The sequence below is a fragment of the Nipponia nippon genome, unplaced genomic scaffold, assembly GCF_047370975.1.
Source record: "Nipponia nippon isolate SJK-2023a ecotype South Korea unplaced genomic scaffold, ASM4737097v1 scaffold_4, whole genome shotgun sequence".
In the NCBI taxonomy this organism is placed as follows: Eukaryota; Metazoa; Chordata; class Aves; order Pelecaniformes; family Threskiornithidae; genus Nipponia; species Nipponia nippon.
In genome coordinates this window covers 71,799,296-71,825,030 of record NW_028262358.1, presented here as the reverse complement: position 1 = coordinate 71,825,030, position 25,735 = coordinate 71,799,296, and the positions used below count along the sequence as shown (strand labels likewise).

The following is a 25,735-nucleotide window of genomic DNA, read 5'->3' as shown; positions in this document are numbered from 1 at the left end:
CCTAACATCATTACAGAACATACGTCCGTACACTGACCTTCTCGTAGCTCTCTGTCACTTAATAAGATGAAAATTAAACCTCTTAGAGACATACAGCAATCAACGGAGGAAAAGCAGGAAATATTGCTTTTGAACTTATGGGAGAAAATGTGTTGAACTTATGAAGGTTCACATTTGTTTCCATTTCCTTAAGACTGTTTTATCACTTACATATGATTATGCTTTTCTGCTCTTGAGCAATGCCGTTCGTTCCTATGGGACCTCTCATGATAAAGCTTTGCAAGATTAGCCTCCTAATCATAACCAAAACTGGACATGCAATTCTATAATTGCTCTATAGCAATATATATATATATATAACAAATCTGCATTTATAGAAAAAATAGAAAATGGGCAACTTTGTTATTTACTGTTGAGAATATAAGGTTTTTTATGGAGGTACATTCCCTCATTGAACTTAAATGTAATCGATGGAGAAACCTGCATCAGTAGAGGTTCCATATCTATGCTTTCTCACTAACTGCATCAAATCTTGCAATGCTCAGAAATTACTTCACAAGACAGAATAAACGTAATCAGAAGATAGTGACAACTAAGGATCCCAGAGCAAAATGAAATCTGACTCCTCTTTCACAGCTGTGTGGCCTCTAATTTTAACAGAAGTTAAAATGCAGAGTTTGTAGCTAAAGTAAAGAGATATAACCCAAAAACATGCAAGAGTTGGATAAATGAAGCTGGAAGGAATCTTCTAACAGTCACCTTTATCAGTTGATTTCACATACACAAGTGTGGTAGCCAAATGTATTCAATCAGGATCATAGAACAAAATTACTACCCAGTACCTGCACCTGCGCTGCAAAAGGACTTGTACTGCCTTCCATGTAGATTCCTGACTGGGCTGAGGGGTTATGCTGTTGAACATGCTTTATAGCTTCTCTCAATGAGAGTAAAATGCGCTGGTAGCTACTAAGCCCTGGGGGAAATAGCATGAAGACTATAGTGTTAGTTTAACATCCCTTACTGGTGTGGTACTCCTGACACCTGTAGTGAGATGTTTATGGACATGGGAGGGGAAAATGGATGAGGACACTCCTTCCCACCTCTCCCATGCAGAACACCTGCTCATCTTGCTCTGAGCTTTCTGTGATTCCCATATAAACGAATTTTTAAAAATCAAGCACCTAGGTCAATGGGCAGCATCTCTGATAATTTCAGAAAAGTACTGTTTAAGCAACTGAAGTGCTCGGAGAACTCCCGGGTTCACCCTCATTGCATGCTTCCACGTATCCCGGCTTGGAGGAAACTGCCAGATTCACTTACGTTTGCTTCTTAACTTGAGACACAAGATGGCAAGCTTGGTAAACAAGCAGGTTCTAACAGAGCAGAAAAATAATGAAAAAATTAGTATGCCTCTGTATATTATAGTCCCAGTCAACATCTAAGTTCCATTTAGCACTGCAAAGCATCTGTTTATTACCAACTAACAAAAACTAAGTTCCCGTAAATGCAATCTGTTCCATAGGGGTGATTTTCAGACCAAGCTGATCTGACGCTTTTGGTTTGGTCACCTTAATGTGTGAGGTTTTTACTTGAAAGAAAAGGGGACATAGCGGGGGGAGAGAAGAAATACAAGCGTCGGATTTTAGTTTCCTGTCAAAACTTTATAGTAGGGAGAGGTGCTGACACCCATGTGTTCTTCCTCTGGGGAACACACGGTACAGTGACAATACTGCTGATATATGGAAATGGCTGTATGACGAACTCAAAACTGCTCCAGCAAGCTCTGTTGAGCGCAGTGAACATTAGCAACCATCTACTCTCTGCAAAGATTTCTGCCACTGGTGATATCAGCTCTCCATTTTACATAGGCTGTCCACCAGGCAGAAATAAAAGGAATATTGCTTCTTCAAACGTGTGTTTGCTCAAAACCAGACACAACATGTACTTAAACAACAAAATTATAGAAATGTAAGTAAATACTGACAAACCGCAGGTGCCTATAGTAACACCTCTATTGTTACCATTTCTCTTAGTTTCTCATTCTAAATATATCGTTTCTCAATATATACTAGCAATTGTCAGAGCATCCAGAAGAAGTAACCAGTGAGGAGATCCATAAATAGATGGTGTATTACCACATGAATTATTTTTTTCTCTTTAAGGTTACGGACTTCAGGAGAATGTCAGCCCTCGAAGAGCTTGTCCTGTCATGCAGTGGCACAGAATCAATAGAAAACAACACTTTCAAAGCTCTGAGCACCTTGAAGTCCCTGGAACTCTACAAAAATCAGCTAACGCAAATACCCACTTTCCTCCCATCTGGCCTTGAAATTTTAAAACTCGCTGATAACTCCATCAACACTCTGCATGCGTCTGATTTTGAAGGTTTGATGAAACTAAGGGTGCTCGATATTCGGAACAACTTGATTGCGACTCTGCCTCCCAGTGTATTTTCTTCCCTGTGCAATTTACAAAGCCTGATTCTGGACGGCAACAACATGGAATCTGTGTCTGCACCGCTTAAGCTTCCTAGGCTGAAGTATCTGAGCATGGCTGATAATAAACTGAACTCGTTCCCGATCAACTTCTTTGCGTCTTTCCAAAATCTACAGTTTCTCAGTTTAAGTGGCAACTTTCTGACAAAAGTGCCTCTTGACCTACCTAAATCCCTGGTGTCACTAAAATTAGAGAAAAACCAACTCAAAACAATAAGACTTCGAGACATGAAACAGCTAGAAAACCTGTCCGAGTTCTTCCTGTCAGAAAACCAGCTAACGTCAATAGATGGTGCCCAGCTTCTTCCTAACTTGATGACACTGGAGCTCTCTAAGAACCAGCTCCACACTATGCCACTCAGGCTGCCCGGCAGATTGCAGAAGCTCGACTGCAGCGATAACCTGATTCAAAGGGTGACAGCGCAGGACTTCCAAGGACTACAAGACCTCAAGCACTTGTTTCTTGACAACAATGCTGTTAGCATGTTTGAGGCAGGGGCTCTTCAGCAGTGTGCACAGCTTTCGAATCTGGCACTGGAACAGAATCTCCTCATTTCTATTCCACTGAGGCAAGTGAACCCGGGGACAGCTGGTTCCCAGGTGTCAGCTCTCCTTCCTTACGTTATGAGAATGAGGGCCAAACTGGAAAAAAATTTGCATTCAGACCCAGTCATGGTAGAAGTCTATCCATACCATAATCCCACTGCCATAACTGGTGCTAATTAGCACTCTTGTAAGCAGTCTCAGCATAGAAGTAGAGCTGTGTTCATTAGATCTGTGGCCCCCAGTAAATCTACTCATTTCACATCTCTCCCTGCCAGAGAGACTACTTTGTTTAATTAGCACACGAATAAGAGGAACCTGCTAGGAGAATACAACAGAATGATTACAGAGAAGTTAGACTGCTGCTTAGATTTATCTTCTCCCATAACACAAAATTAATAGAGCATTCAATAAAAAGGAAAGACAGAAATTTTAAAACTGATGTTTCTACCAACCCACACTGAGTTTATTCTTGTTAAAATATTAAGATTTCAGGAGCTGAGTCTGGTCAAAAAGAATGCGCTTTTTCAGTGGATATTAGCATTCCCAACTTCATTAAATTCACACATTACAAAGTATTTGGAGTGCACATAAGCTCTCCAGCTTCAGGCTATAAGCAAAATTCTAGTCAAAGGAGCCCAGAAGAAACATCCCTTGGGCACACTGTGTTCATTAACGCCCCGCTTACAGGTTCTCTCACATTCATCTGAATGTTGGTCCTGGCCATTACCAGAGATGGCACATTAAGCCAAATGGAGGCTAGTCTGATATGAAGTGGCGATTTCATTATTTCAAAAAGCTGTGCAATAAGATGGCATAAAAATAGCAAAGTAATTCCATTAACATCAACTTCTTTAACACAACAGCACTATTAAATTTTATTTTTATGGCTTGTGAACAGGTTTAACTAGCCCAAATAAATAATGCAGTAAAATTTCCATTTGTTTAGCATCAGGTCCTTTAGCATTTGAATCTATTTGGCAGCAGCTTTATAATCAGAAAGTGATTTAGTGGTGTATAAATAGTTGATTTCAGTCTAGCTTGACAGGAATGTTTAATGCTTTCTAGATACTTTAGTATTGTTTAATTCATCTTATTTTACAACCTTCGTAGTCAAGAGAATTAACAGGAAGGAGTTCTCTATTAGCCTTCAAACAGTACGGCTTTTAATGAGATATTGGGGACTTTCATTTTCAACTCAGCAATGAATATAGATTTCAAGGGGAGACTGTAAACATAAAAGAGGGAAAAAATGACATGAAGTAAAACTTATGTACTTAATTTAATTGTCTGCTGATCAGCAGGTACATATGGGTATACAGAAATAAAAGTATTACTTCTGACAGTTGTCCGAGAACTCAGTCACCGGTGTCAAAGGCTAAAAAATACAGTTACCGTAGCACAGTTAATGGTTCTTAGCAGTTATTCAGCAGGAATGAGGAGAAAGAAAGCTTCTTTTGTTTTTTTCTGGGAAGAAAATAATCCACTTCTCCTGGGTGGTGAAACACTGGAACAGGTTGCCCAGAGAGGTGATAGATGCCCTTCAAGAAGTACTTGAAGGAACAGTGTTGCCATGCTTCTCTAAACTTTTGGTGTTTAATGCTGCTATAATTTGGTCATTGGCATACTTACGACATTAAAGAGCACAAAATGCATTTTTAAGCTTGACATTCAATTGAACATATAACTTTCTTCATCGTACAGTAGGACTAAAATTGCTGTTTAGTTCAGTTGCAGAAGGAGAGCCAGTACAGGTCACAGCAATACTTCAGGAAAACAGTTCAAGTGTGCATAGACAGTATTCCTGTAACTTAACAAAAAATAACATGAAAATTTCAGGACCACATCTTTTTTGCAGCAGATTGCATTTTTCTTAGTAATAGTTATACTTAATATGTCAGATGTGCCTGGGCAAATACCCACCACCAAATACCGCTTACACAACCAGAATCAATATGATGAACATAACACATTTGTGTTGTTTTATTTTTATTCAGACTTCCAGACACCCTTGCTAGACTGGATCTAAAGGGAAATGACATAGAGGATGTTGGAGAACAAGAGCTGAAGGACTTGAAACAGCTTCAGGTTCTAAATTTACGGAACAACAAGATATCTGCCTTGGATCGCAAAGTCTTAGAGTATTTACCTCGTCTCCGTCATCTGTATTTAGACGGAAACCCTTGGAACTGCACCTGTGACCTCCTCAGAACCAGAAGAGTGCTGGTGGCCAAAGGAACGGATGTCAGGGGAGGACAGTGCGCGGCGCCGGCAGAAAGCCGAGGAGAAAGTTGGATGTCTTCCAAAAAGATTCTGCAGCAGTGTGAAGATAATCTGTCTTCCATGGAAAGGGGCAAAGAGGACAGAAAGAAAATGAAACCCAATGAGGCCTCCAGCGTTGGAGTAAACACCGATGATGACTACTATGATTATGAATTAGATTAACCCCATGGTTAATCTATGGTGAACCTTAAAGTCGTCCAGAGCTGCCCGCTACCACCAGCGCCTCTACTGACAACCAGCTGGTCTGCCATTAACTTTTCCTCTTTAGTTTGTACTATAAGACTTAATAGCTGGTGACAGAAAGGCTATAGGAACGATGCCACTGTAAACTGAAAATCATAAAAAAAATAGTTTTTCTATGCCATTAGTACTATGTAGTTAGAGGGAAGTAAGAATACAATTACTGTCTCCTAGAACAGCAGTCTGTAACTCTGTATGGACCTTTTTATAGTAGAGCATTCTTATAGTTGCATAAAACCCCCATAAATAAAATCCTGCAATACCACAAGGTGCTATTACTAGGAGTCTGGCATTCAACACATTTAAACTCACAGGTGTGTGGTTTGAGATGGAGAGTTACACCGGTGCAGGCAATTTCTCAGGATTCTTCAGAGATTCTTGCTTTTGAGAAATGAATTTCAGTTTTCCTGAAATATTTGCCTCTTTTGTTTCTTTTAGACTATTTTAAATGACATTAGACCTAAATTAGCTGAGCTCCAGGCAAAACACAGAAGGCTCATCTTCATCACAGCACATGGAACAAACAGAAGAATCGGTGTCCTGGTCGATGAGATTTAATACTAGTTCCAAAGTTAATTAATAGCAAGGAATAAAAACACTGCGATCAATTTGACCCGATTCTCTTGTTGTAAACAGAAGGCGGCAGATTCTCAGGAAATAGTCCTCTGCCTCTGGCAAATACTAGGGTAAGATCAAGTGAGACGAAGTTTTTGGAAGAGTTTATTTTGGTAGCTAAATAGCTGATTGACTACAATATAGCTCAAGAAGCTGCGTGTATATGTTTGGGTTAGGTGTACTTCACGTGGGAGTACACACTGCACGTGCCCCCTTTCACTGGCAGGAACCTTCCAGACTTTTGCACACAAAAATAGGACTTAATAGCATACGCACCAACTTTGATGTACGTACAAATTTTATCAAGCGGTTCCCAAAGTGCTTGAAAACTAAACAAAACTGGATTACCGAGACCGCTAAACCCAGTGACTTACAAACAGTAATCTGAGGGGTTTCCTGGCAGTTCATAAATCTCAACTGATAACTGAGGAGTAATAACACCGGCAAATTACTTTTCAAAGCAAACAGTTTCTATTATTCTTTACCTTCCATTGGCATTCAGTAACTGAGTAATCACTCACGTTCACAGAGGCTGTTTTGTCAGGTGTCGGAGTGCAGCTATTTGGCTCGGTCGCCTACGCAAATGCAATTGTCACTTGGGTTTCTTAGGCACCCAACGCATTAAGCTATACAACCGGAACAGAACGATACAAGTTTATTTTTCTTTACTTTTTATCTTTTTAACGTATCATCAGCCGCCCAAATTTTTGGTAGCTAAAGATTTAGATACCTATGGAACAGCGCAAGCCTTCCTGGCACCGTGACTGTGTTACTTTTGTTGGCTAATGTTGGTCTGCATTAGAAGTCCGGGAAGTAGTCATTTTCTGAGCAAGAAAAACATTTTCATGCTACGGTATTTTTCGTTCCGTTTTATATTGGCGGATGAGGACTTCAGATGCTTCCCGGTGCCACTTCAGCCCACCCGCCTGTCCGATGGCACGGGGCTGGCTCGCGAGCTCCCGCTCCGCCTTTTGCCCGCGGCGGGATTTGGGTCTTTGGCCGTTACGAGCCCAGACAGCGACGCCCCGGGAGCCGCAGGTTTTGCGGGCGCCCGGGGCGCAGGCACCCGCAGGGCCACGCTCGGCGGGTCGCTGGGGGCGGCGCTACCCCCGTTTCCCGTGCCCGAGCCCTATCTGCACCGTGCTGGGGGAGGAAAGACGCCGTTTAACGGCGCCGCCCGTGCGGCCCGGCCGCCCCGGAGACGCTCAGGTTTCCCCCCCCCCCCGCCCCCGCCGCCTCAAACGCCGGCACGAGCGAGGCGCTGCGGGCGCCGCGAGGCTGGGCACAGGGGGGGGTCTCCGGGTGAGCGCCTGGAACAGCCGGGAAACCGGGCAGGCCGGCCGGCCGCCCCGGGGAGAGCGCGGAGGCCCGAAGCCAGGCAGGGCCTCGCACGGCTTTGCTAAACGCCACGTCCCGCGCTCTGGCCGCCGCCGACCCCCACTAGCGGCGAGGTCGCCGCCAGCAACGGCCGCAAGGGGGCGCGGCCCCGGCCCAGACCCCGCCCACCCGCGAGGGGCGGGGCTCGCCGCCGCCCCGCCCCGGACCGTTCCCAGCCGCCCCGCCCCGCCCCTTCCCCTCCCTCAGGGCCACGTCATTCGCTCTCCGCGGCCGGAAGTGACGGCAGCGCGCCTGGCGGCCAACGGGCGCCTCGCATGTGGCGGGGTGAGAGGTGAAAGATCAGGCGGGGCGGCAGGAAGATGGCGGCACTGGCGGCGGTTGCCGGGCGGGCGACGCGGAGGCAGTGAGGGGATGGCGGCGGCGAGGCGGGCGGCGCGCTGCGGCTGAGGCAACCCCCTCCCCCACTTCCCTCCCCGCGCGGGCCCCGCGCCGCTGCCCCGCGCGCTCCTGTCGGTTGGCGGAGGCGGCGGCGCCGCCGCCCCGCGCTGCGCGCCCCCCATGAGCGGGGCGGGCGGGCTGGCGTGGCGCGCGCTGCACGCCCTGCTGCGCGCCCTGCTCTGCCTGCAGCGCGCGCTGCTGGCCTGCCTGCGCGGCCGCGCCGCCGCCGGGCCCCGCGCCTGGCTCCGGCGCCGCGCCGCCTCCGCCGCCGCCTCCTGCGCCCTCCTTGCGCCCGCCGCTGCCGGGGCTTTCGCCTTTCGTAAGGCGGGGGCGGCGCGGCGGCGGCTCGGGGGCGCGGCGCAGGGCCGGCAGCGGTGGCGGTCGGACGGACGGGCCCTGCAGAAGCTGCCGGTGCACATGGGGCTGGTGGTGACCGAGGAGGAGCCGAGCTACGCGGACATGGCCAGCCTGGTGGTGTGGTGCATGGCGGTGGGCATCTCCTATGTCAGCGTCTACGACCATAATGGTGAGCGGGGTCGGGGAGAGGTGGTGCCGCGGGCGCATAGCATATGAGCTATGTCTGTGTATGAGCTATGTCTGTGTATGAGCTATGTCTGTGTATGAGCTATGTCTGTGTATGAGCTATGTCTGTGTATGAGCTATGTCTGTGTATGAGCTATGTCTGTGTATGAGCTATGTCTGTGTATGAGCTATGTCTGTGTATGAGCTATGTCTGTGTATGAGCTATGTCTGTGTATGAGCTATGTCTGTGTATGAGCTATGTCTGTGTATGAGCTATGTCTGTGTATGAGCTATGTCTGTGTATGAGCTATGTCTGTGTATGAGCTATGTCTGTGTATGAGCTATGTCTGAACTTCTAGAAGTGGATGAATGAGAATAACCCTCTGTTTGCATGCATTCTTTCTCACGTGAAGAGACAGGAAACGTAAACATGTGTGCCCTGTGTACTGTCTGCATTGTAAAATTAAATTACATGGTCTGCATTTGGTATAAGGACTGGTGCTACTTGATGTTTGAGTTAACTCTGAGCCAGTGCTTGTGAGAACTTTGGTGTTTTTTCATATCCACTATGTGATTTTATTCATTACTGGGTCTCAGATGTAAGACTTGAACTCTCACTCTTGTAGATACGTTGATTCCACGTCACTGAGTATCTTGAAGATAAGCTCAGAGTTTAGATTTAATGTTCTGTGGAATAATCATGGAACAAATCTGTCTTCCTCATACGTATCCTTTCCTACTGAGGAGATGAAACCAGCCGTATTCAGGATATGCTTAGATGAAGCTTTCTACCCAGCTGTTGAGAGATGATCTCTAACTGAGACTAGACAAGCTATCAACTCAGAAGGGCTAATAATACCTGAGGTGGAGTGTGTCCTGTTTCTGCCCTCCCCAGATGAGAAATCTTCATGCTGAAGATTCCTGTGTTCTTGCTGTCAATGGTGAGACTGTAGGAGACCAATGTTTAACTGTTGTTTTGAGCCACTTCTGATGGCTGTCTAGAGATGTCATGCAAATTAGATTAACTCTGTAGATTTATGCCAGGTTAGAGGTACAGTCTGTAATACTTGTCTTCTAGTGCTCGCTCATGAAAAACTCAACATTGCATTCCACCTAAGTAGGTGCAATCTATTGTCAAGTGTGTAAAAGCGTCTGAGCTGTGCAGGCCTTGCCCTGAGTGTAGGCATTTGTCATTTTTTTTATTTTTTAGTTTTTTGCCTTTTTTTTTTTTTTTAAACCACTGCCACTAATAGTTCTGTTTCATGTCTGGTCCTCCATATGTGATATAAGACTCAAATGTGATGTAAGACTCAAATGTCTTGACTTTGCTAAATTATCTAAGATCTTTTTAAGAAACTATGCTTAATACCAGTCATTTAGCAGTTTAAACTGGCCATCTGTGCAGGGCTGTTGCAGAACTTGGTTACGTTGTGTTTCAGTGGGAGAATACTTCCTCATTTGGAAGTCAAGGAATGGAATAAAATATTTGCATAACATGTCAAGGACACAGAAAACAGCACCTTCTGAAAAGTCATTTATGAGTTGATATTTTTGCTCGCAATTTGGAAAGCATTCAACCAGGTTAAATGCTGCAGAGCAAACATTAATACCAAACGAGAGTTTCCTTCATAGCCTGAAGGACTGCGTACATTTTATTCTACAGGATCTCTAATTTCTGTCAAACCTCAAATAAGCTATCTGCAGTATTGCCTAGTACGTTATGTATGTATTCTTAGTTCCTTTTTAGTTCCCTGCGTTGTGCTGCACAAATTGTATGTATGAGAACTGAATTGAGGAACAGATCCAGCTGAGAGTTTCTTGGTGGCCTTGGTTTTCAGATCGTGCACGGTGCAGCCATTCAGCACTGAGGAGGGAGAAGGCACCAGCCAGTGCTTAGGTAGCCACTGTGGCCGAGATCCTGTCCTCCAGGGAGGAGCCAGGGCTGTTACAGCGTCTGACACCTTCGTTGTGGCAAAGCTACTTCTGCCTCTCCAGCACATGTGTTGAGATCCTGTCAGGTCTAAGACTGGCTATTACAAGACTGTAAATATGATGACCAGAAATGACAAGGTTATGTCCTCTGAAGAGCAGTATAGCTGAAGTAACCTTGCAGAACAATTGTCTTTGTTAGCAGTTCAGAAAAAAAATATCTTTGAGATTATTTGCTGCTGTTCCCATGTATTGTTACATTCATGCTAAAGCTGAATGTGGAGAGATTTTGTTAACACCTTTGAAATCTGAGAATATGGCCGTGATCTCATGATTTTAGTATAAAGACACAATGCTTTATAGTAGTTCATTCTTCTGTTAGTAGTTTGATACCAGAATATGCTGGTTTAATTGCCAGCTCAAATTCTAGTTTGTTGGAACATAATTGAAGAAGGCAAGACTTAATGCAGAGTAACTAAAACATTTTAAATAAGTGGCTTTTGCCAAACTTCAGATTTGATGAGAATAGCCTGCCATTACTCATGCATGTTCTTCACAGGTGTTCAATGGGTTTTCTGGGATAGCAGCCGCAATGGCTTTTTGCACAGCATCTTGTCAGCTGAGCCTTTTAAACTAGTTTCAGAGATTGAGCACGTAGTCATTCATATGGCTTGAGTATATGCTTACCTCTGGTAACAGGAGATGTGTTCCCTTTCTTTTGGTGCTAAGCTCCTTATGGTGTCTGGGTTGAGCATACAGCATTTCCAAATAGACTTGTCATTAAGTAGGATGTTGTAATTGTTGCTAAATCTGGTTCTGAATAATAGTGATGTCTGGAACCCTCAGCAGTAACACTAGTGTAGTGAAGGTGAATAAAGTCAGGCACAGCTTGGTCTTATCAGTAGCAGAGGGTGAACCTTAATTATGCTGTGCACTTGTTTTCATCTTCTCAGGTGGTGAGACTTACTTTCAGTCTGCTGAGCTTCAGTAAGGTTCTGTGTTCATACAATTGTACCAACTATCTACTGTCAAAGATATGTTGTCCCCACTGATGCTGGCTGTGCTGAAGAAGGAAACACAATAACAAGTGCTCTGAATCTGTGCTAGATGTAGTGGGGTATACTTTAATTGGTTTCCTTTTCCTTCATTGCATATTTGTAGCACTGAGATTTTTCTCATTGCAACAGGAAACTTTGATTACACGAGTGGTCTTCCGTGGTTGCATTTTCTGGAAGAAATATTGTGTCAGTTTCCTGTAGAAGGCTTAAATTGAAAATGTGTCCTTAATTGCCCCTTCTATAGGAAGAGAGATAAGCATGACGTTCTTTAAAGAAGAACTGCCAGATAAGCTGTTTATTTGTTTAAAGTAATGAATTTCTACATTTTTAACAAAATGACTAGATAGAAGGTTGTTTCTGTATTCTTCAGTGTCAAAATAAGTAGCTGCATCCCAGGTGACACTAGTGTGTTCCAGCAGCTGCACCAGTAACTCTAAGGGCAACTTCGCTGGAGTTGTGCTGATTCTCATGGGCAATTACAGAACCCAATATGTTACAAATGTATTGAATAATACTTGTGGAATGTGATCAGGTACTTGGCTGTCTCCTCTGAATCCACGAAGACCAGTATGCCAGAAGATGAGTAAAAAGGTCTCTGCAGAGTGCAAGAGGATCATAATATAAGCAACTCTCTTGTACTGTAATAAATATATGGTGCTATGAGTTGCAGTGCTCAAAACTGAGATTTCCCCCCCCCCCCCCCAGCAGGCTTGGAGGCCTAAGCTCGCACGCTTTTACTGCCTCTGGTGTTCGGGGGCCCTTTTCATTCTCCCAGTTTTCATTGATACGCAGCAGAATGAAGGCATAATAAACTTAATGCTACTGTGTGCACCTTGGTTTTTAAATCCAGATTGACTAAAACCTTAGGGTTTTGATCAAGGATTTATTTCTGTGGACTTCTGTATTGCTCATCCTGTTACTTGATAGAAGTCCAGCCATGCTGGTCAACGCTTTATCTCTGAGGAAATAACGCAGCCTTCTTGCAGTCAGAAGGCAGTGATTATGCAATTATATGATAGCAGTTAAAATACCTTCTGGGGAGCAGAAGACTTTGACCGGTGTTACACGCTTCAACTTTCTTCTGTTAAAGTTACTTTGCCACTCAAAGGAGCTTGCTTGACTGTTACTTCTGTCCACCAGTGAAGCTTTCCTGAAATAGTTTGGGACAAGTCTGGAGCGCTTTTTGGGAGCTTGCTGAATTGTAGCATTTGAGTACTTTGGGCTCCTGAACAGATGCTTCAGGTTGAAGGCTTCTTAAAGCTCATAGTACGACTGTATTGGGAACTTGGGTTACTTCACCCTGGGTTTAGCTTTCCAGTGAACTGCTTTACTTCTGACCGTTTTTCTCTTAGAAATTCTTTGAAAGGATAGCGTACTGCAGTAAGCAAAAGAAATTATTTTGTTAGCCCCAAACGCAGGCTTTTAGTCTCTTCCAAATTACTTGGTAGTTCAGCACATCTGATCAATCGATAAAACTTTCTGGGTGTTCACTTCACTGGGGTAGATAAATATGTTCTGGTTTTGTGTCACTGGAACACTTTTTGTGAGATACCAGTATTGCGTGGCATCTACTGTGGGTCTTCACCCATGCAAAACTTCAACAATTGCGTTTTGGTGTTGAGTTGGCAGGGGTCCTCAGGCCACATTTATTAAAAGGACTGATGCTAACCTGTAGAAGATAATCTCCATATAGGTATGGGTAATATGAGAGTAGTATCTTGTCTCTTGATTGCTGATGAGCTCTTGTTCTCCTGGTACAGAATGTCCCTCCAAAAAGAAATGTGGAGGAATGAGGTTATAAGTTCTAACTTGAATTCTTCCTGTTTGGTTAGTGCTTGCTAGCTTAAGTGGCTTTAATGTGGATGACATTTAAGTCACTTCAGCCACTCTGAAATTTGGATTATATTTCTTCTGGACTCTTGGAATAGACAAACCTAATACATTTTTCGAGCTCTCCATATCTTGTGAGGTCCAGTGTAATCACTCAAACCCTGCTTTCCTCCATTAAACTGCAACCAGCATGATCCAGCATGAGGATGTAGGCAGAAGTTGTTCATGTGTTAAAACAGTTTCTTGCATGTATGTTATGATTTGATGTTTCTCAAATTGTTAATAGTTTGATGCTTAAAACAGACTAGTTACCTTATGACTCTTGTTGGCACTGAAAGGGAGTTGAGAAAAAGCAAGTAACTGAACTGCTGTGGAAATATATTCTTTCCTAGGCCCAACTGTGGTTAAGGTGTTCCCTTGTGAGGAAAAGCTCACTCTTCTCCTGTGTTTTACCAGATTCTGCTGCTTTAAAAAGCAGGGCAAGTGAGAGTGTTGAACTTTGAGATGCTACCAAGGCATTAACATGTGGTGGCTGTGGTAGTCTACCTAGGCAAACAAGTGGTTGACACCACCTGGTGTTTCTCTGTGCCAGTTGTTCCCCTCCAGTTTGCAATTCCTGTCAGTTTTGAGCCTTGCTTCTGCTGAACTCACAGCCTCTTAATTACAAAACTGCATTTGTCAGTCTCTAAGCCTAAAATGCTGCAACACCCCAGTTGATTGCAAAGGAGCACAGCTTGTAACTATTGTAAAACTGAGCAAAGAGGCGTGTGCCCTGGAAAAGACCCATGTGATGGAGGGCTACTGCAGGAAGCTAAAATGCTTCTGGTTTGCCTCTGCTCTAATGGGGACTAATGATCAACAGCAGGTTTGCAGCTTGTGTTGTAAAAATGAGAATTATCCCTGGAAACAGCTCACACATTCACAGTAATTTAAAAAAAATAAACTGAAGTTCTATACTTTCTTGCTTTGGGAATTGTAGTGCTTAAATATGCATAATTCTTAAAACACTTCATTTGCTGGAATATGCACATTTGCACCAGCTTGCAAAGACTCCAGAGTTCTGACTGAACAAAACTGTTTCTGCTTTTCAAAAACAAAAGTTGTTTCTAATGAGAAATAATAGTGATGATTTCATGTTTGTGTTCTGTACTAGAAACAGTAGTAGGGCTGAAATTTTCCCCACTTAACAGCAAACAGCTGTTGTATTGCTAAAATTTATTAGACCTCTTGTCAAACATTAACTTTCTATAGTGTTAAAATCATATTATGGACTTGCGTTCAATTTCTGTGGAAGACTGAACAAAATTGGAAGGTAGCATTAAATCAAGAATTAAGTCTCGCTGCCTAGGAACACTTGAATTCTGTTAGTGAGTTGGTTTACTCATGTGCTCTTGTTTACTATATTTATCATGTATAAATTACCATCAGCATCTTTCAGAATTAATTTGGATATATCTTCAAAGTTTTAAAAAATGCACTGTGTAGACAAACAGGGTTTTGAGATGCTGTTAGGGAAGGGAGCATGTGTCTGAGCCACAACCATGTAAAATAATTTTTAAAGGCAAATGTGAATTTGGCCCATGTACATGGCCTCTGGCAGGACTGTATTTCCCATCAGACACATTCGTAAGAAAGTCTCTTGTGCCCTGAGAGACAAAATACTGAAGGAGTAAAGTTCCCACATGTGATTGGTTTTAAATGAAGATTTCAGTTAGTTTGGATGTTTACTACCTTCTGATGTGCTTCAGGATCTTCTCTGCAGGAAGACTGCAGGTGTGTCAAGGTTGGTGGATCAGCTGGAATTTAGGTGTGGAGGCCTTTCTGAGAAAGGCATACAACTGTACAGTACAACAAGAGTAGCTTCCAGTTCGTGTTAAACTGCTGTTCCAAGAGCAACACAGGACCCAGGTTTGAACAGCTAAGGAGGTGGGTGAGATAAATAAGGAGTAGAAGGGAAGTGCTGGTGATATTCAGATAAATCTCAAGAACACATCTGGCACGTCTTCAGTATTGACTGTGTGTATTAAGGACCTTCGCTTCAGGGACGGACCAAGTCCTTTATCTGATGTCCCTTTTTACTGAGCAGTAAGCACCTTAGTCTATTCTCCTACCTGTTTTCCCCAATGTCTTCATTTACTTTAAAGCTGGAGTGCAGATTCTTAAATCTGTTCTTCCAATCTTTGACAGGAATAGGCAACAACTTTTCATGAGAAAAGAATTGATATCTTTAGTGTTGGGTGGGGAAGGGGAAGAAGAGAGCAGCTGTCTGTTTCCCAGGTTGGGAGCCTTTCCTAATTATGCCAACTCTTTTTCTGAATATTGAACATAGGGGTGTGTTTTCATCTTGAAAAGTGGATGGAAGTCAGGTGACTCTTAGAGGCGAGGCACACACAACCTCGCACAGATCTTACTTGAAGATGGTGCAGGATTAGCAATTGCAGGAGCTGCACTGCTGCTGACCTTAAGTGTAAGGAAGACAATCAGTGCTAACTCTAGCACAAAACAGACTTATCCAAGCAGAGTTGTATCAAACAGCATTATTCAAAGCTGCATTCTCAACTTCTAATATGTATGAATATACACTAGTAAACAGGAGCACAAAGTGTAACAATTTAGCTTTAGTTTAGACTTAGTGAAAGTATTCTAACACTTTTTTTCTATCAAGGTTGCTGCCTTACTGACATTTGCCTGTCTGTCAACATGTGAAATCAGTTATAAGCATCACTAACACTGGTGTAATGAAGTAATTATTTTTTTTGCAGGAAGTATCCAGGATGGGAGGAAAACCAGATACTTTACTACCTCTAATGAAGCCTAATATAAAATACTAACTCACTAGGGCTAAAAGACTAGCATATTAAATAAATGCATTGTATAACTTATTGTTGCAAACTAACTCCTAATGTATTATGGTTTTAACCCCATGCCAATACCCTGTTTGACCACTACTGATGTGGAGGCTGCTGTTTGTAGCAGTTTCTAATCCCAGAATCAGGTTGAGGTGATGGATCATAAGCATAAAATTGTATACGAGTTCAGTGTTTCTTGCAAGATTGTGTGGGCATTTTTAGACTGGTCAACAGAAGTGCTTGACATACGATTTCTGAATGAAACTTAGGCTCTTAGTAACCACCCCTGAATACAATGTGATAAAAGCGTTATCAGTTCCTAAGTAAATATGCCTAGCCACACTTTTGCATTGTAAATATTTAAGCTGTAACACTTAATTTTTACTGTGACTTTTAATTAGAAATAGTTGTGTCTCTCAAGAGCTAGGATTTATTTTAGAACAGGAGCCCAAGTATGTTTGGTTAAGCACGTTTTTGTAATGTCCTGCACTCAAAATGTGTTTACCATAAACATGGTAGGCCTTGGGGGCTGCGTTAATTCCTTGGAATATACAGCTTGTGAAATCCTCTTACTAGGAAATCCATGGCATAAGAGTGGACAGTTACTGTGGCCTGATACACTGATTTAGTCTTCTGGCTCTTGCTCTGTGGTAACTTGGTTTGTTAGCTTGCAGCCTTAATGGTGTGGCAGTAAGTGGCAGCAGACTTAAGCTGCAAATCTACAGCAGCATGGGCCTTAAAGAAACTTAGTGTTAGTCTGACTTGGTCGTCCTGTACTGGTTGGTAGGGTATTGCTATCTCAAACTATTGGTAGCATGTGAAGGACAATGAAGTAAGTCTTAAACTCTCCCTTATGCAATTGCAGCTTGCTACTTAAACCAGGCTGAGTGAAAGAGGAACAAAAGCACGAGAGCTGTCTTTCCAAGGTCACTGAAATTAGTCATGTGCAATAGCATTTGCTTTGGATTCTTATCTTGTGAACTTGTGAACTCCAGTTTGAAACCAGTACTGGCTACCTGATTCTTTTTTCTTCCTGCCTAGTGTCAGATTTGTTTTGTAGCACTCTTTATAGGAGTTGGCTGACAATGCAACCTTTTTTTAAAGGTATTTTCAAGAGGAATAATTCGAGATTGATGGATGAAATTTTAAAACAGCAGCAAGAGCTCTTAGGACTAGACTGCTCCAAGTACACCGTGGAATTTGCAAATCAAGACAAAACTGATCAAGGTAAGATGAATTGTGATGTGGAATTGGTATGACTCTAGCTGTATAGGAATCGTAACCCTGCTTTTACTTAAACACATTCCTGTGTACAGTGACCTTTTCCTTCATTAAGCACTGATTATCAGAACACATGCAGCCTTCCTGGGCTAGTAGTAAACTTTCATTGTGCTTATTTGTTCTTAACTAATAGTGGAGTGTTGCTCTCTCCTTCCCATAGTGATCATTACTGGGTAGTCTGATCTTTCCTTTAGCCCAATTGTTGTGCTGTGTGACCCCTTTAATGCATCAGTGTAGCTCAGTTCCCCACTGTTTCAGTAAGATGTATCCTTTTGCTGAGAGAGTTGAAAAAACACTGGAGTTACTGTGAGAGAACTGATGTCAAGTTAACAGTGCGTGCACTTCCATCTTTCCAAACTTATACCTCAAAGTTGGGAGGAAGAAGGGAAAGAACAAAACTGCTGGTTGTCATGGCAATGTATAATGACACCAGGAAGCTAAAGGGTGTAAGCTTAAAAAAAACAACTTGTGATAGCTTTTGTATGTAGTAGAAGTGGAAAACAGGAATGTGTTTCAAGGTTAATGTTCCTTATTCAATACTACCTGCTGTAGGTATTCATTTAGGTATGTTGACTAACACAAATGATAGAAGTCTGTTCAAAATGTAGTAAATCATAAGCATGTACTTACTAAAGTAAGCCTTTGCCTTAGAGGGATAGGCTGACACAGTTCTCCTACAACTCGTAACATTTAAGTAGGTCTCATAATAAAAACCCCTTACGTTTTAAGACAATCATATTGCATAGTTCAAAGACTTAAGAAAAAAACCTACACTTCACAAGCTGTAGTACATTTAGCTGCATTTAAGATACTGTTGGCTGAGTTGTGCTTTCCCTGCAAGAGCTAACAGGATGGAGAGATCCTTTGTGTCAGTTTTCCAATATAAAGTCCAAAGTTGTAGCATAAAATTGCCTTGTAAACACCTTAGGCTAAGGTGCTAGTATTTACATGGAAACACCCAAGTTTCATGTTATTTCTCTTCATTCTGGTGAAGGTTAAAATAATGAGCAGAAACCAGGGTAGACAGGCTGTTAATGTCTTGAACTCTAGCATACTTAGCTGCACTTATCTAAATAAGGGTATTTATGTCCAGACCAGTGAACTACTGGAAGACTGCTCGGGCTTGCTGACTGAAAGGGTACATTTAAGTCTCGGGAACCTTTTGTGCTGGAAACTATGAAAAGCAGAGGCATCTTCTGTTCGATGTAGAATTTTTCGTTCTTACTTAGAAGTCTCGACAGTCAGACCAGACGTTGCATACTTTGAACTGAGTAAGCTTACATCTGCCCAGTTTATAATAATAAACTGCAGTTTTTCACTACTTCTGAGATGTAAAAATATGTCTTACACTTCTGCATACTGTTAGAGAAATATTCTTTAACATAGGACATATGACAAATCAAACAATATCAAGGAACAATTATTTTCATTGTGGTGGCTTTGGATAGAGTAACTGAGACTTTTTTAGGTGTTCTTATGAGTCTTCTGACTGTATTCTGTGGTCCTTTGCAGTCAGGTTCTGCAGTTTTAAGAAAAGCTATTTTGAAGTATCTAGTTATAACTATCATAAGTTCTGTATCAGTCTTACACGTCCACACACTAGTATTTAACCCAATTACTTCAAGCTGTATTTAGTACACTATCTGTAGCCTTCAGCTTCCTCGCTAAGTTTACCTCTGTGGTACCTTATCAGAACTGACAATGATGCAAGTCATGTAGTGCAAGAAGACTGTAACCTTACAATAGTGTAGACAATGAGATCGTTGTGAAATGTCCTCTTAAGCCACAGGCATAATTACAGATTAATGGGTGAATTATGGTACTATTACCTGGTTCCTAGCTTCTCTGTAGGAATCTTAGATCAGTATTGTAATTCTTGCATCAATTTTGAAGCACTGCTGCAAGATCCTGTGATTGTATTCAGGGAGGGCCCCAGCTTAATCATTGTGTCATATGAATGTCCACAGTAGCTGTTAAAACACCTTCCTCTTTTAGGGTAGGAATTAGATCTTTTTTTCCTTTCCCTGAACTGCAAGATGTTCTGTATTGCTTACTACCTCCCAGGTTAATATCTAGGCACTTTCCTCTCACTGCTTTGCCTGACAGCATAAGAACCAATACAAATTCCCTGGAAGACTCTGTCAAGACTGACATTAATTAAATCACTTTTCACAAGACTTCTCAAAATAGTTGCCTTAAACTTGCTTTTTTGTAATACAGCAAATGCAGAAGATTCTTGCCCACTTCTGTAAGAGGTGGATGAGGTATATCTATGACTAGCTGTATAATATATGAAGTAATCTACAAGTTACTTTCAATCGCATGCTGTGAATAGCTAAAGCATATTCAAAACAACTATATTTCTGTTGCTTTTAAACTGTGTTTTGTACTTTCAGTTTTAAATTGCCAATCTACATTGAAGGTGCTGTCTCCGGAAGATGGAAAAGCAGACATAGTAAAAGCTGCTCAGAACTTTTGTCAATTGGTAGCACAGCAGCAAAGAAAATACACAGACCTGGATGTGAATGTGTTAGACAACTTATTAAGTAGTAAGTATGGCACGGTCTGTGGGGAGGAGGGGAAAGAGTACCCGATGCATAATGGATTCGGTTTCTAGTATATTTATTGCTTAGGACGTATGCATCTTGATGCTTAATCTATCAGGGTAAGTTATGATTATTGCTTTCAGGCTTCTGCTAAAAATTTCTTACTGGTTTACTCCCTTTTGAGCTTTTTTTTTTAAGCAGAAAAAGGAAACCTTAAGCTAAATTGGAGAGTCTCAGCTTTTCAGAGTTTGCAGCCTCTGTGGGATGTTCTGTGATGAGCTTTCTGAAAAAAGTACCGCTGAAACTAGACTATTATAACTTAGGTTAACTTCTGCTGCAAAGCTGGGTATAGGCAGAGAGTCTTTTCCAGACCTAGTTACAGCAATTAAAGCTGTTACTGCTGCCTAACTACCACCCTGAGTGCAAATGATAGAGCACTTGCTGATCTTTTGCTGCTGTATAACCCACACTAGCTTAATTATATTCATTACTAATTTGTGCAGATTACTGACTCTGCACTGAGGTGCATGGCTACATGCAGTAGCTATGAAAAGAGTAGGGCTGCCTTAATCTCCACATCTGGGAGAAGTAGTTGAGAACAAGCCTCCACTTCCCCACTGGTGCTATGGAGCTGTAGTACTTGCTCAGCTTTGCTAGGCGATCCATGCGTGTGTTAATTGCAGCTGCAATTAGCTTGCCAGGGTTCAGGTTTCAGATTGCACACTTGAACTTGGATGTCTGCGGGCACATTATTGTAGTGTGGGTCCCATTAATTGGCCTTCAGAGAGTGAAGTGGGTGGTCAGCTGAATTGCTCTGCAGACTGACTACAGTGGCAGTTTAGACACTTAATTTCAAACTGAATTCTCTCCCTGTTGTCAGCATGCTGCATGATAGCTTCTCACTGTAATGGAATTATTAAACATCTTTAATAAGACACCTGAAGAAATAACTTAGACATCTATCCTGTTATACCTCAAAGGCAACTTCAGGAAATGAATAATTGCTTGTCTAAAACAGTCACTCACTCTGTGAAGAACTGGTGACAATTGATACCCACGTATGTATTTTGACCAGTGTTGTTTAACTAGAGTTTCTCAAACGCTTGTTCATTATCTTCTCTCTCTGCATTTCAGTGTCTGGATGTGTTAGAAGTATTAGGTCCAGCCTGCATAGCCTTAAAAACTGAGCAGATTTTTTGTCCAAGTAATGCATGCTAGCTCAGCACAGAAAAAGAAATCTCCTAGACTTTTAATCTGTCAAAACTGTGAACTTTAAGAACAGGCTGCTTAATCTATGTAGCTAATGACTAAGGATAGTATCTGTAACTAATCCTGCTTATTAATTTGCCTGGTTTTAACGTATAGGACAGTTGGAGGTGAAAAACTACTCTTTCATGACTTATTTAGCAGCAGCTTATGAAACTACTTAGTTGTAGGCAAATTTAGTTTCTGTGCATCCTTAATGGCAAGGTATTGAACGTAAGCATCTGTGAGTTACTGATCTAAATTGAGACTGAGTTCTGAAAAGCAGTACTTGAGTAGTTCTGGTTTTAGGATTTGTGTTCATGGTGACTTCTGTAAGTTTCTGGGGTTTTTTCACATTTTGATTTAGATGCCTCATAATGTAGGTTAACTTTCTGTTCATATTTAGGATGCAGTTATTGAAGCTTAAAATGGTATGGTTCTAGCTTGTCATGTGGCTTTTCTGGTTCTTAATCCAGTCATTCTCTAATTTTGAGTTTTAAGTTTAAGAGTACTTTCTTCTAAGCAATGCCTCTGCTAACTAGCTTGTTTTCAGAAAAGTAGGTGCCAGCTGTATAATAATATTGTCTCTACTTGCCATCTGCCTTCCTAGTAAAGAACATGACTATCAATTAAGGCTGTTCAAGTTGTCCTATAAAATCTATGTGAGAAGAGAAGGGTAGTGCTGTCAGCTCTACAAATTACTTCATGATCCCCTCGCAGAACTCCTGACCTAGAAGGGATGTTGCCAGATTCCTGTCCCTTGAGTGTCCAAGTCTTGTGGCCTTTTTTTTTTGAGTCTGCTCCCAAATCCTTCTATGTTGTGTGAGCTATATTTGAAGAGTGCTGTAACTCTAGCAGCTCTGAGGGAGCTTCCACATGTAAAGTATCTATAGTGTTGATATGTTTAGGTAGAGAAATGGATGCAGAGTGGAAAGCACGGTACTGTGTTGTGAATACGCTGTTCTGACCGTAATACTACAGCGTACATTTTCATTTTCCTTCAGATAGGAACCAGAAGGAAATACTAGCATTAATTGGGCTCTCTGAAGGTCTTTTCCTGTTTGAAAAGCCATTGCAGTGTTGAAGATCCTGCTGCTGAACTGGCCAGCTGAGGAGTACTCAGCTACTGAATCAGCTGATGAGTAAAGCTGTCCACTTCCTCCAGAGTCCCCACTTCTAAGTATTCACTGCTTCCCTGCAAAGCTCTTTCATACTAACATGCTAGCTTCTGAGCACAGAAGTGGCTTTTGCTTTATAATTTTTTTCTTAACTTTGAGCTAAGATCTGGACTGTGGCACACGGCACTCACATCTAAATACTTCATCCTTCCTTAGAAATGCACATGCTTGGGAAAATAGCTTCTTTACCTCTGGTAAAAGGATTATTATTGTGATGATTCAGTGGGGAGGGAGGGTGTGAACTTTTTGAAGTCTCCAGCTTCAGTTTCAAAACCTGGGCGGAGCAAAATCTGATCGGACCTTAGCTTCATGTTCTGTTATTCCCAAAGTTAAGTTCCTCTACAGCTAAACTTAAACTTGTAAAAGGCTCTTGACTGCTTTGGTATTTTCAAACAAGTGAGAAAACTGAGAAATAACATCTGAAGTTCAGAGCAAATGGGCAGTATTAAACTTTTTATCTTCTAAAGGTAGGTGTTATGCAGTGTAACCACTCTTGCACTTAACTTGTCGAATTAGTGGATACTGGAAGGGGTAACAAGAAATAGCATGCAATAATCATGACTGATTGCAGCATTATAACACAGTAGAGTTATGGCTGCTGGAATGCTTTCGGGTGAGCTAGGTAGGTGCATGAAGAACAGTTTACCTTCTTGGGTCCCATTGGACTACTATACTGGTTTTCACACGTTGCCCTAATCAACTTGCTAGAATTAGCAGGGAAAGCTGGACTTAGACTGTTTATTCTAAGCTTATTGCCCATCTGTCAATTTTACCCTGGAGTAGCTCAGGCACGGCAGAAGTGTATGGAAGGGAGAGAGTGTCATCTGGCCACTGATTGTCTTCAACCTCGAGAGATCAGTAGGATGCTCCCACTGGTGAGCAAAACAGCAAGCTACTAAAGATTTAGCTTCTTTTGGGGAAGGCTTCCTTTTGCATCAAACTGTAGTATTTGGTCTCAGCCTTTCAGGGGATAAAGTTTAGTAGTTTTTTTCAAACAGCTGTTTGTATCCCCTGTTCCAGAGACTGGGCAGAGACAATGCGGTCATCTGAGTTGGGATTAGACTAGTGGAATGACGGTGACTGGGGTTTTGAGCTCTGGGTAGTAAGAGTGTGGCACTTAGTGAAGTCCTTCTAGCCCTGCCCTGGGATGGCTCATGCTGTCCACTTAGTAACAGGAAAAAAAAAATTGCCCTGTTCTTCCTTGCTCATTAACCAGAAAGATGTCACCTGCAACAGTTTGAAATTTCATAGTAAAAGTTGTTTTTAAAATTATCTGTCTAGCTCCAAACTGAGAAAGGAGCAATTCATCTGAGAGGGTGTTTTTTTAACAACTTGTTTTCTGGATGGTCTGTAATATCAGTTTGTTCTTCTTCAGTGGAACCTCATTAAGTTTTGGGGTTTTTTTTGTGTGTTAGTAGTCCTTTTACTCTACTTGACTGCAACTCCACATAGTTGAGTTAGGACTGTGGTATGTATGGGTCACGGTACAGCATGTTCTGTGCTACTAAAGTCAAGTTTGCCAAGACAAAACTAGAACAAGTCAGTTTAAACAACAGTGTTAAAGTTTGCTGTTATTCAAAACAATGTAACTGTTCCTATCACTTCCTTACCAAGTCTTTGAAAACTACCTGACATAAAAATAGCAGTCCAACTGGGCCTGCAGTGGCTGCCTAAGCTTTTGTTCAGTTGATCCTGTTCAGGTGGTGCAAGACCAGTCTGTCCTCTTGGGCTTTTAATTGTTGAAAAAAAAAAAAATGCATTCAATGAAAAAGCAGATGCCTTAGGGTTTAGAATTAAAACAAATCTTCTGGTGAATTTGACAAAACCTAATTTAACTTGTTCTTGCAGGTACAAATGGATTTCCTGATCCTGATTTAGTCTTGAAGTTTGGTCCTGTGGACAGCACGTTAGGATTCCTTCCGTGGCACATCAGACTGACAGAGATCATGTGAGTTGCCTATAAATACTGTACAACAGGTTGGAATAATATCTGTCTGTGACTGACTTTATGGGAATAGCCATAAGAGGAGATCTGTCTAAACAAAGGTGTCTGGAGATTGATTTGAGGGTATTTAAAAGTTATTAAATGAAACCTGTCAAACATTCATTGTTGCTCCTTCAGCCACAACTAGGCAACAGCAGGCTTTACTCTTCAGGTTTAAGGAACAATTTCCGTCATCTAGTCTCAGTGGTCCAATCCCAGTTCTGTCGGTGTTCCTTATGTGGATTTTGAGTGGCTTACAGGTTTCTGTCAGGGCAAGTAAGGATATAAGGGAGATAGGATAATGTATGATGATCACGCCTCTGAATTACTTTCCAATTTTGGCAATAACTGAACTGACTATAGTTGCTGTATTTCTTAAATCTGAGAGCATTTGTAGGACACTTCAATGTCTGGGCAGACCTGTGCTTCTCCAGCTTCCTCACTAATTTGAAGTGCCCTATGTACTCTAACAGGTAGGCTTTGATTTAGAGGGTGACAAGATATTAACAGCTAGTTTAGTTACTAGAGTAGAGTGACATAACAGTGTTGAGAACAACTTCACAAGGTTACTTACACAATAGCTTGCTTTAAGTAGTGATATTCCTGGCGTGCCATATGAATTGTGCGGTGTTTGTAAGAGCTTATTTTAACTTTTCTAACTTGCTTTCTCAGTTCTTTGCCTTCCCACCTGAACATCAGCTATGAAGACTTTTTCTCTGCCCTCCATCACTATGCAGCCTGTGAGCAACGCTGGGGAAAGTGACTTCTGGCTGAGCACATGGAGTCAGGCTTTCTGTGGGAAGGAATTGATGTCTGTTTACAAGCACCTGTGACCCATAAGTCTGGTTCATAGTCCTTTCTTAATTTATCAACAAATTCAATAAAGTGTCTTACCTTTCTAGAGAGTCTGTGTGAGTGCGTGAGAATCAATGGGGAAGGGAAATTCACAGACTTCCCTTATGAAAAAGACAGTTATTGCAAGCAAAGCCGTTCAAAGCTGAATTACCCTCACTGTAATGTCTAAGTGACCAAAAGAATATGCAAGAATTAAGTCTTGCGATATCTACAGGACAACGTAAATAGGAGTTCGTGCCCTCCAAGTCCTTAAATCCAAGGAAGAACTCTGATGTCAGTTTGTTTCTTTTTAATTCTTCATGATGGGGCATTTCAGAGCTAATCACCTGGTTTATCTTCAGATATATTTACTATATAATATGTGAATTGCAGAGGAGTCAGTATTGGTTCTGTTAACTGTGAGAATAGACACTCCTACTTGGCTGTGATGACTTAAGCCAGCAGTAGGTATCAAGTTCTAGAAATGCTGAGAAGATTCCATAAAAAGGAATGGAAGTTTCTAGGGT

General features: G+C 41.9%; 2 protein-coding genes and 1 long non-coding RNA gene across 5 annotated transcripts; 2 read left to right on the top strand and 1 right to left on the bottom strand.

The window, feature by feature from the left end:
• The first annotated feature begins 2,165 nt into the window (after positions 1 to 2,165).
• Positions 2,166 to 5,630, top strand: LOC104008821 (nephrocan). The gene is made up of 2 exons (XM_009460734.2): positions 2,166 to 3,064; positions 5,036 to 5,630. Exons 1-2 carry the CDS (start codon positions 2,181 to 2,183, stop codon positions 5,481 to 5,483), a joined length of 1,332 nt encoding a protein of 443 aa, XP_009459009.2. The 5' UTR covers positions 2,166 to 2,180; the 3' UTR covers positions 5,484 to 5,630.
• On the bottom strand, positions 4,005 to 7,360 carry LOC148053370 (uncharacterized). 2 transcript variants are annotated; one of them, XR_015708532.1, is made up of 4 exons: positions 6,907 to 7,360; positions 6,662 to 6,802; positions 5,188 to 5,372; positions 4,005 to 4,848 (listed from the first exon to the last, which is right to left on the bottom strand). It is a non-coding gene; the product is annotated as an uncharacterized LOC148053370 (long non-coding RNA). The 2 variants fall into 2 exon arrangements; XR_015708533.1 differs by lacking the exons at positions 6,662 to 6,802; positions 6,907 to 7,360 and adding an exon at positions 5,874 to 6,109 and having other exon boundaries at positions 5,188 to 5,376.
• Positions 7,361 to 7,782: 422 nt separating this feature from the next.
• On the top strand, positions 7,783 to 25,279 carry NUS1 (NUS1 dehydrodolichyl diphosphate synthase subunit). 2 transcript variants are annotated; one of them, XR_015708719.1, is made up of 5 exons: positions 7,783 to 8,478; positions 17,245 to 17,367; positions 19,818 to 19,970; positions 22,217 to 22,392; positions 24,239 to 24,338. XR_015708719.1 is itself a non-coding variant. In XM_087776461.1 (5 exons), exons 1-5 carry the CDS (start codon positions 8,073 to 8,075, stop codon positions 25,135 to 25,137), a joined length of 873 nt encoding a protein of 290 aa, XP_087632587.1. In that variant the 5' UTR covers positions 7,792 to 8,072; the 3' UTR covers positions 25,138 to 25,279. The 2 variants fall into 2 exon arrangements, 1 of the variants encoding a protein (XP_087632587.1); XM_087776461.1 differs by lacking the exon at positions 22,217 to 22,392 and adding an exon at positions 25,047 to 25,279 and having other exon boundaries at positions 7,792 to 8,478.
• Positions 25,280 to 25,735: the final 456 nt, after the last annotated feature.

What these genes read in the sequence shown, in the direction of transcription:
- LOC104008821 (XM_009460734.2), top strand. Translation starts at nt 2,181, where the DNA reads ATGTCAGCCCTCGAAGAGCTTGTCCTGTCATGCAGTGGCACAGAATCA. An exon ending in CTCATTTCTATTCCACTGAG is followed by an intron (nt 3,065 to 5,035) that starts GCAAGTGAACCC and finishes ATTTTTATTCAG; the next exon opens with ACTTCCAGACACCCTTGCTA.
- NUS1 (XM_087776461.1), top strand. Translation starts at nt 8,073, where the DNA reads ATGAGCGGGGCGGGCGGGCTGGCGTGGCGCGCGCTGCACGCCCTGCTG. An exon ending in TCAAGACAAAACTGATCAAG is followed by an intron (nt 17,368 to 19,817) that starts GTAAGATGAATT and finishes TTGTACTTTCAG; the next exon opens with TTTTAAATTGCCAATCTACA. An exon ending in ATCAGACTGACAGAGATCAT is followed by an intron (nt 24,339 to 25,046) that starts GTGAGTTGCCTA and finishes TTGCTTTCTCAG; the next exon opens with TTCTTTGCCTTCCCACCTGA.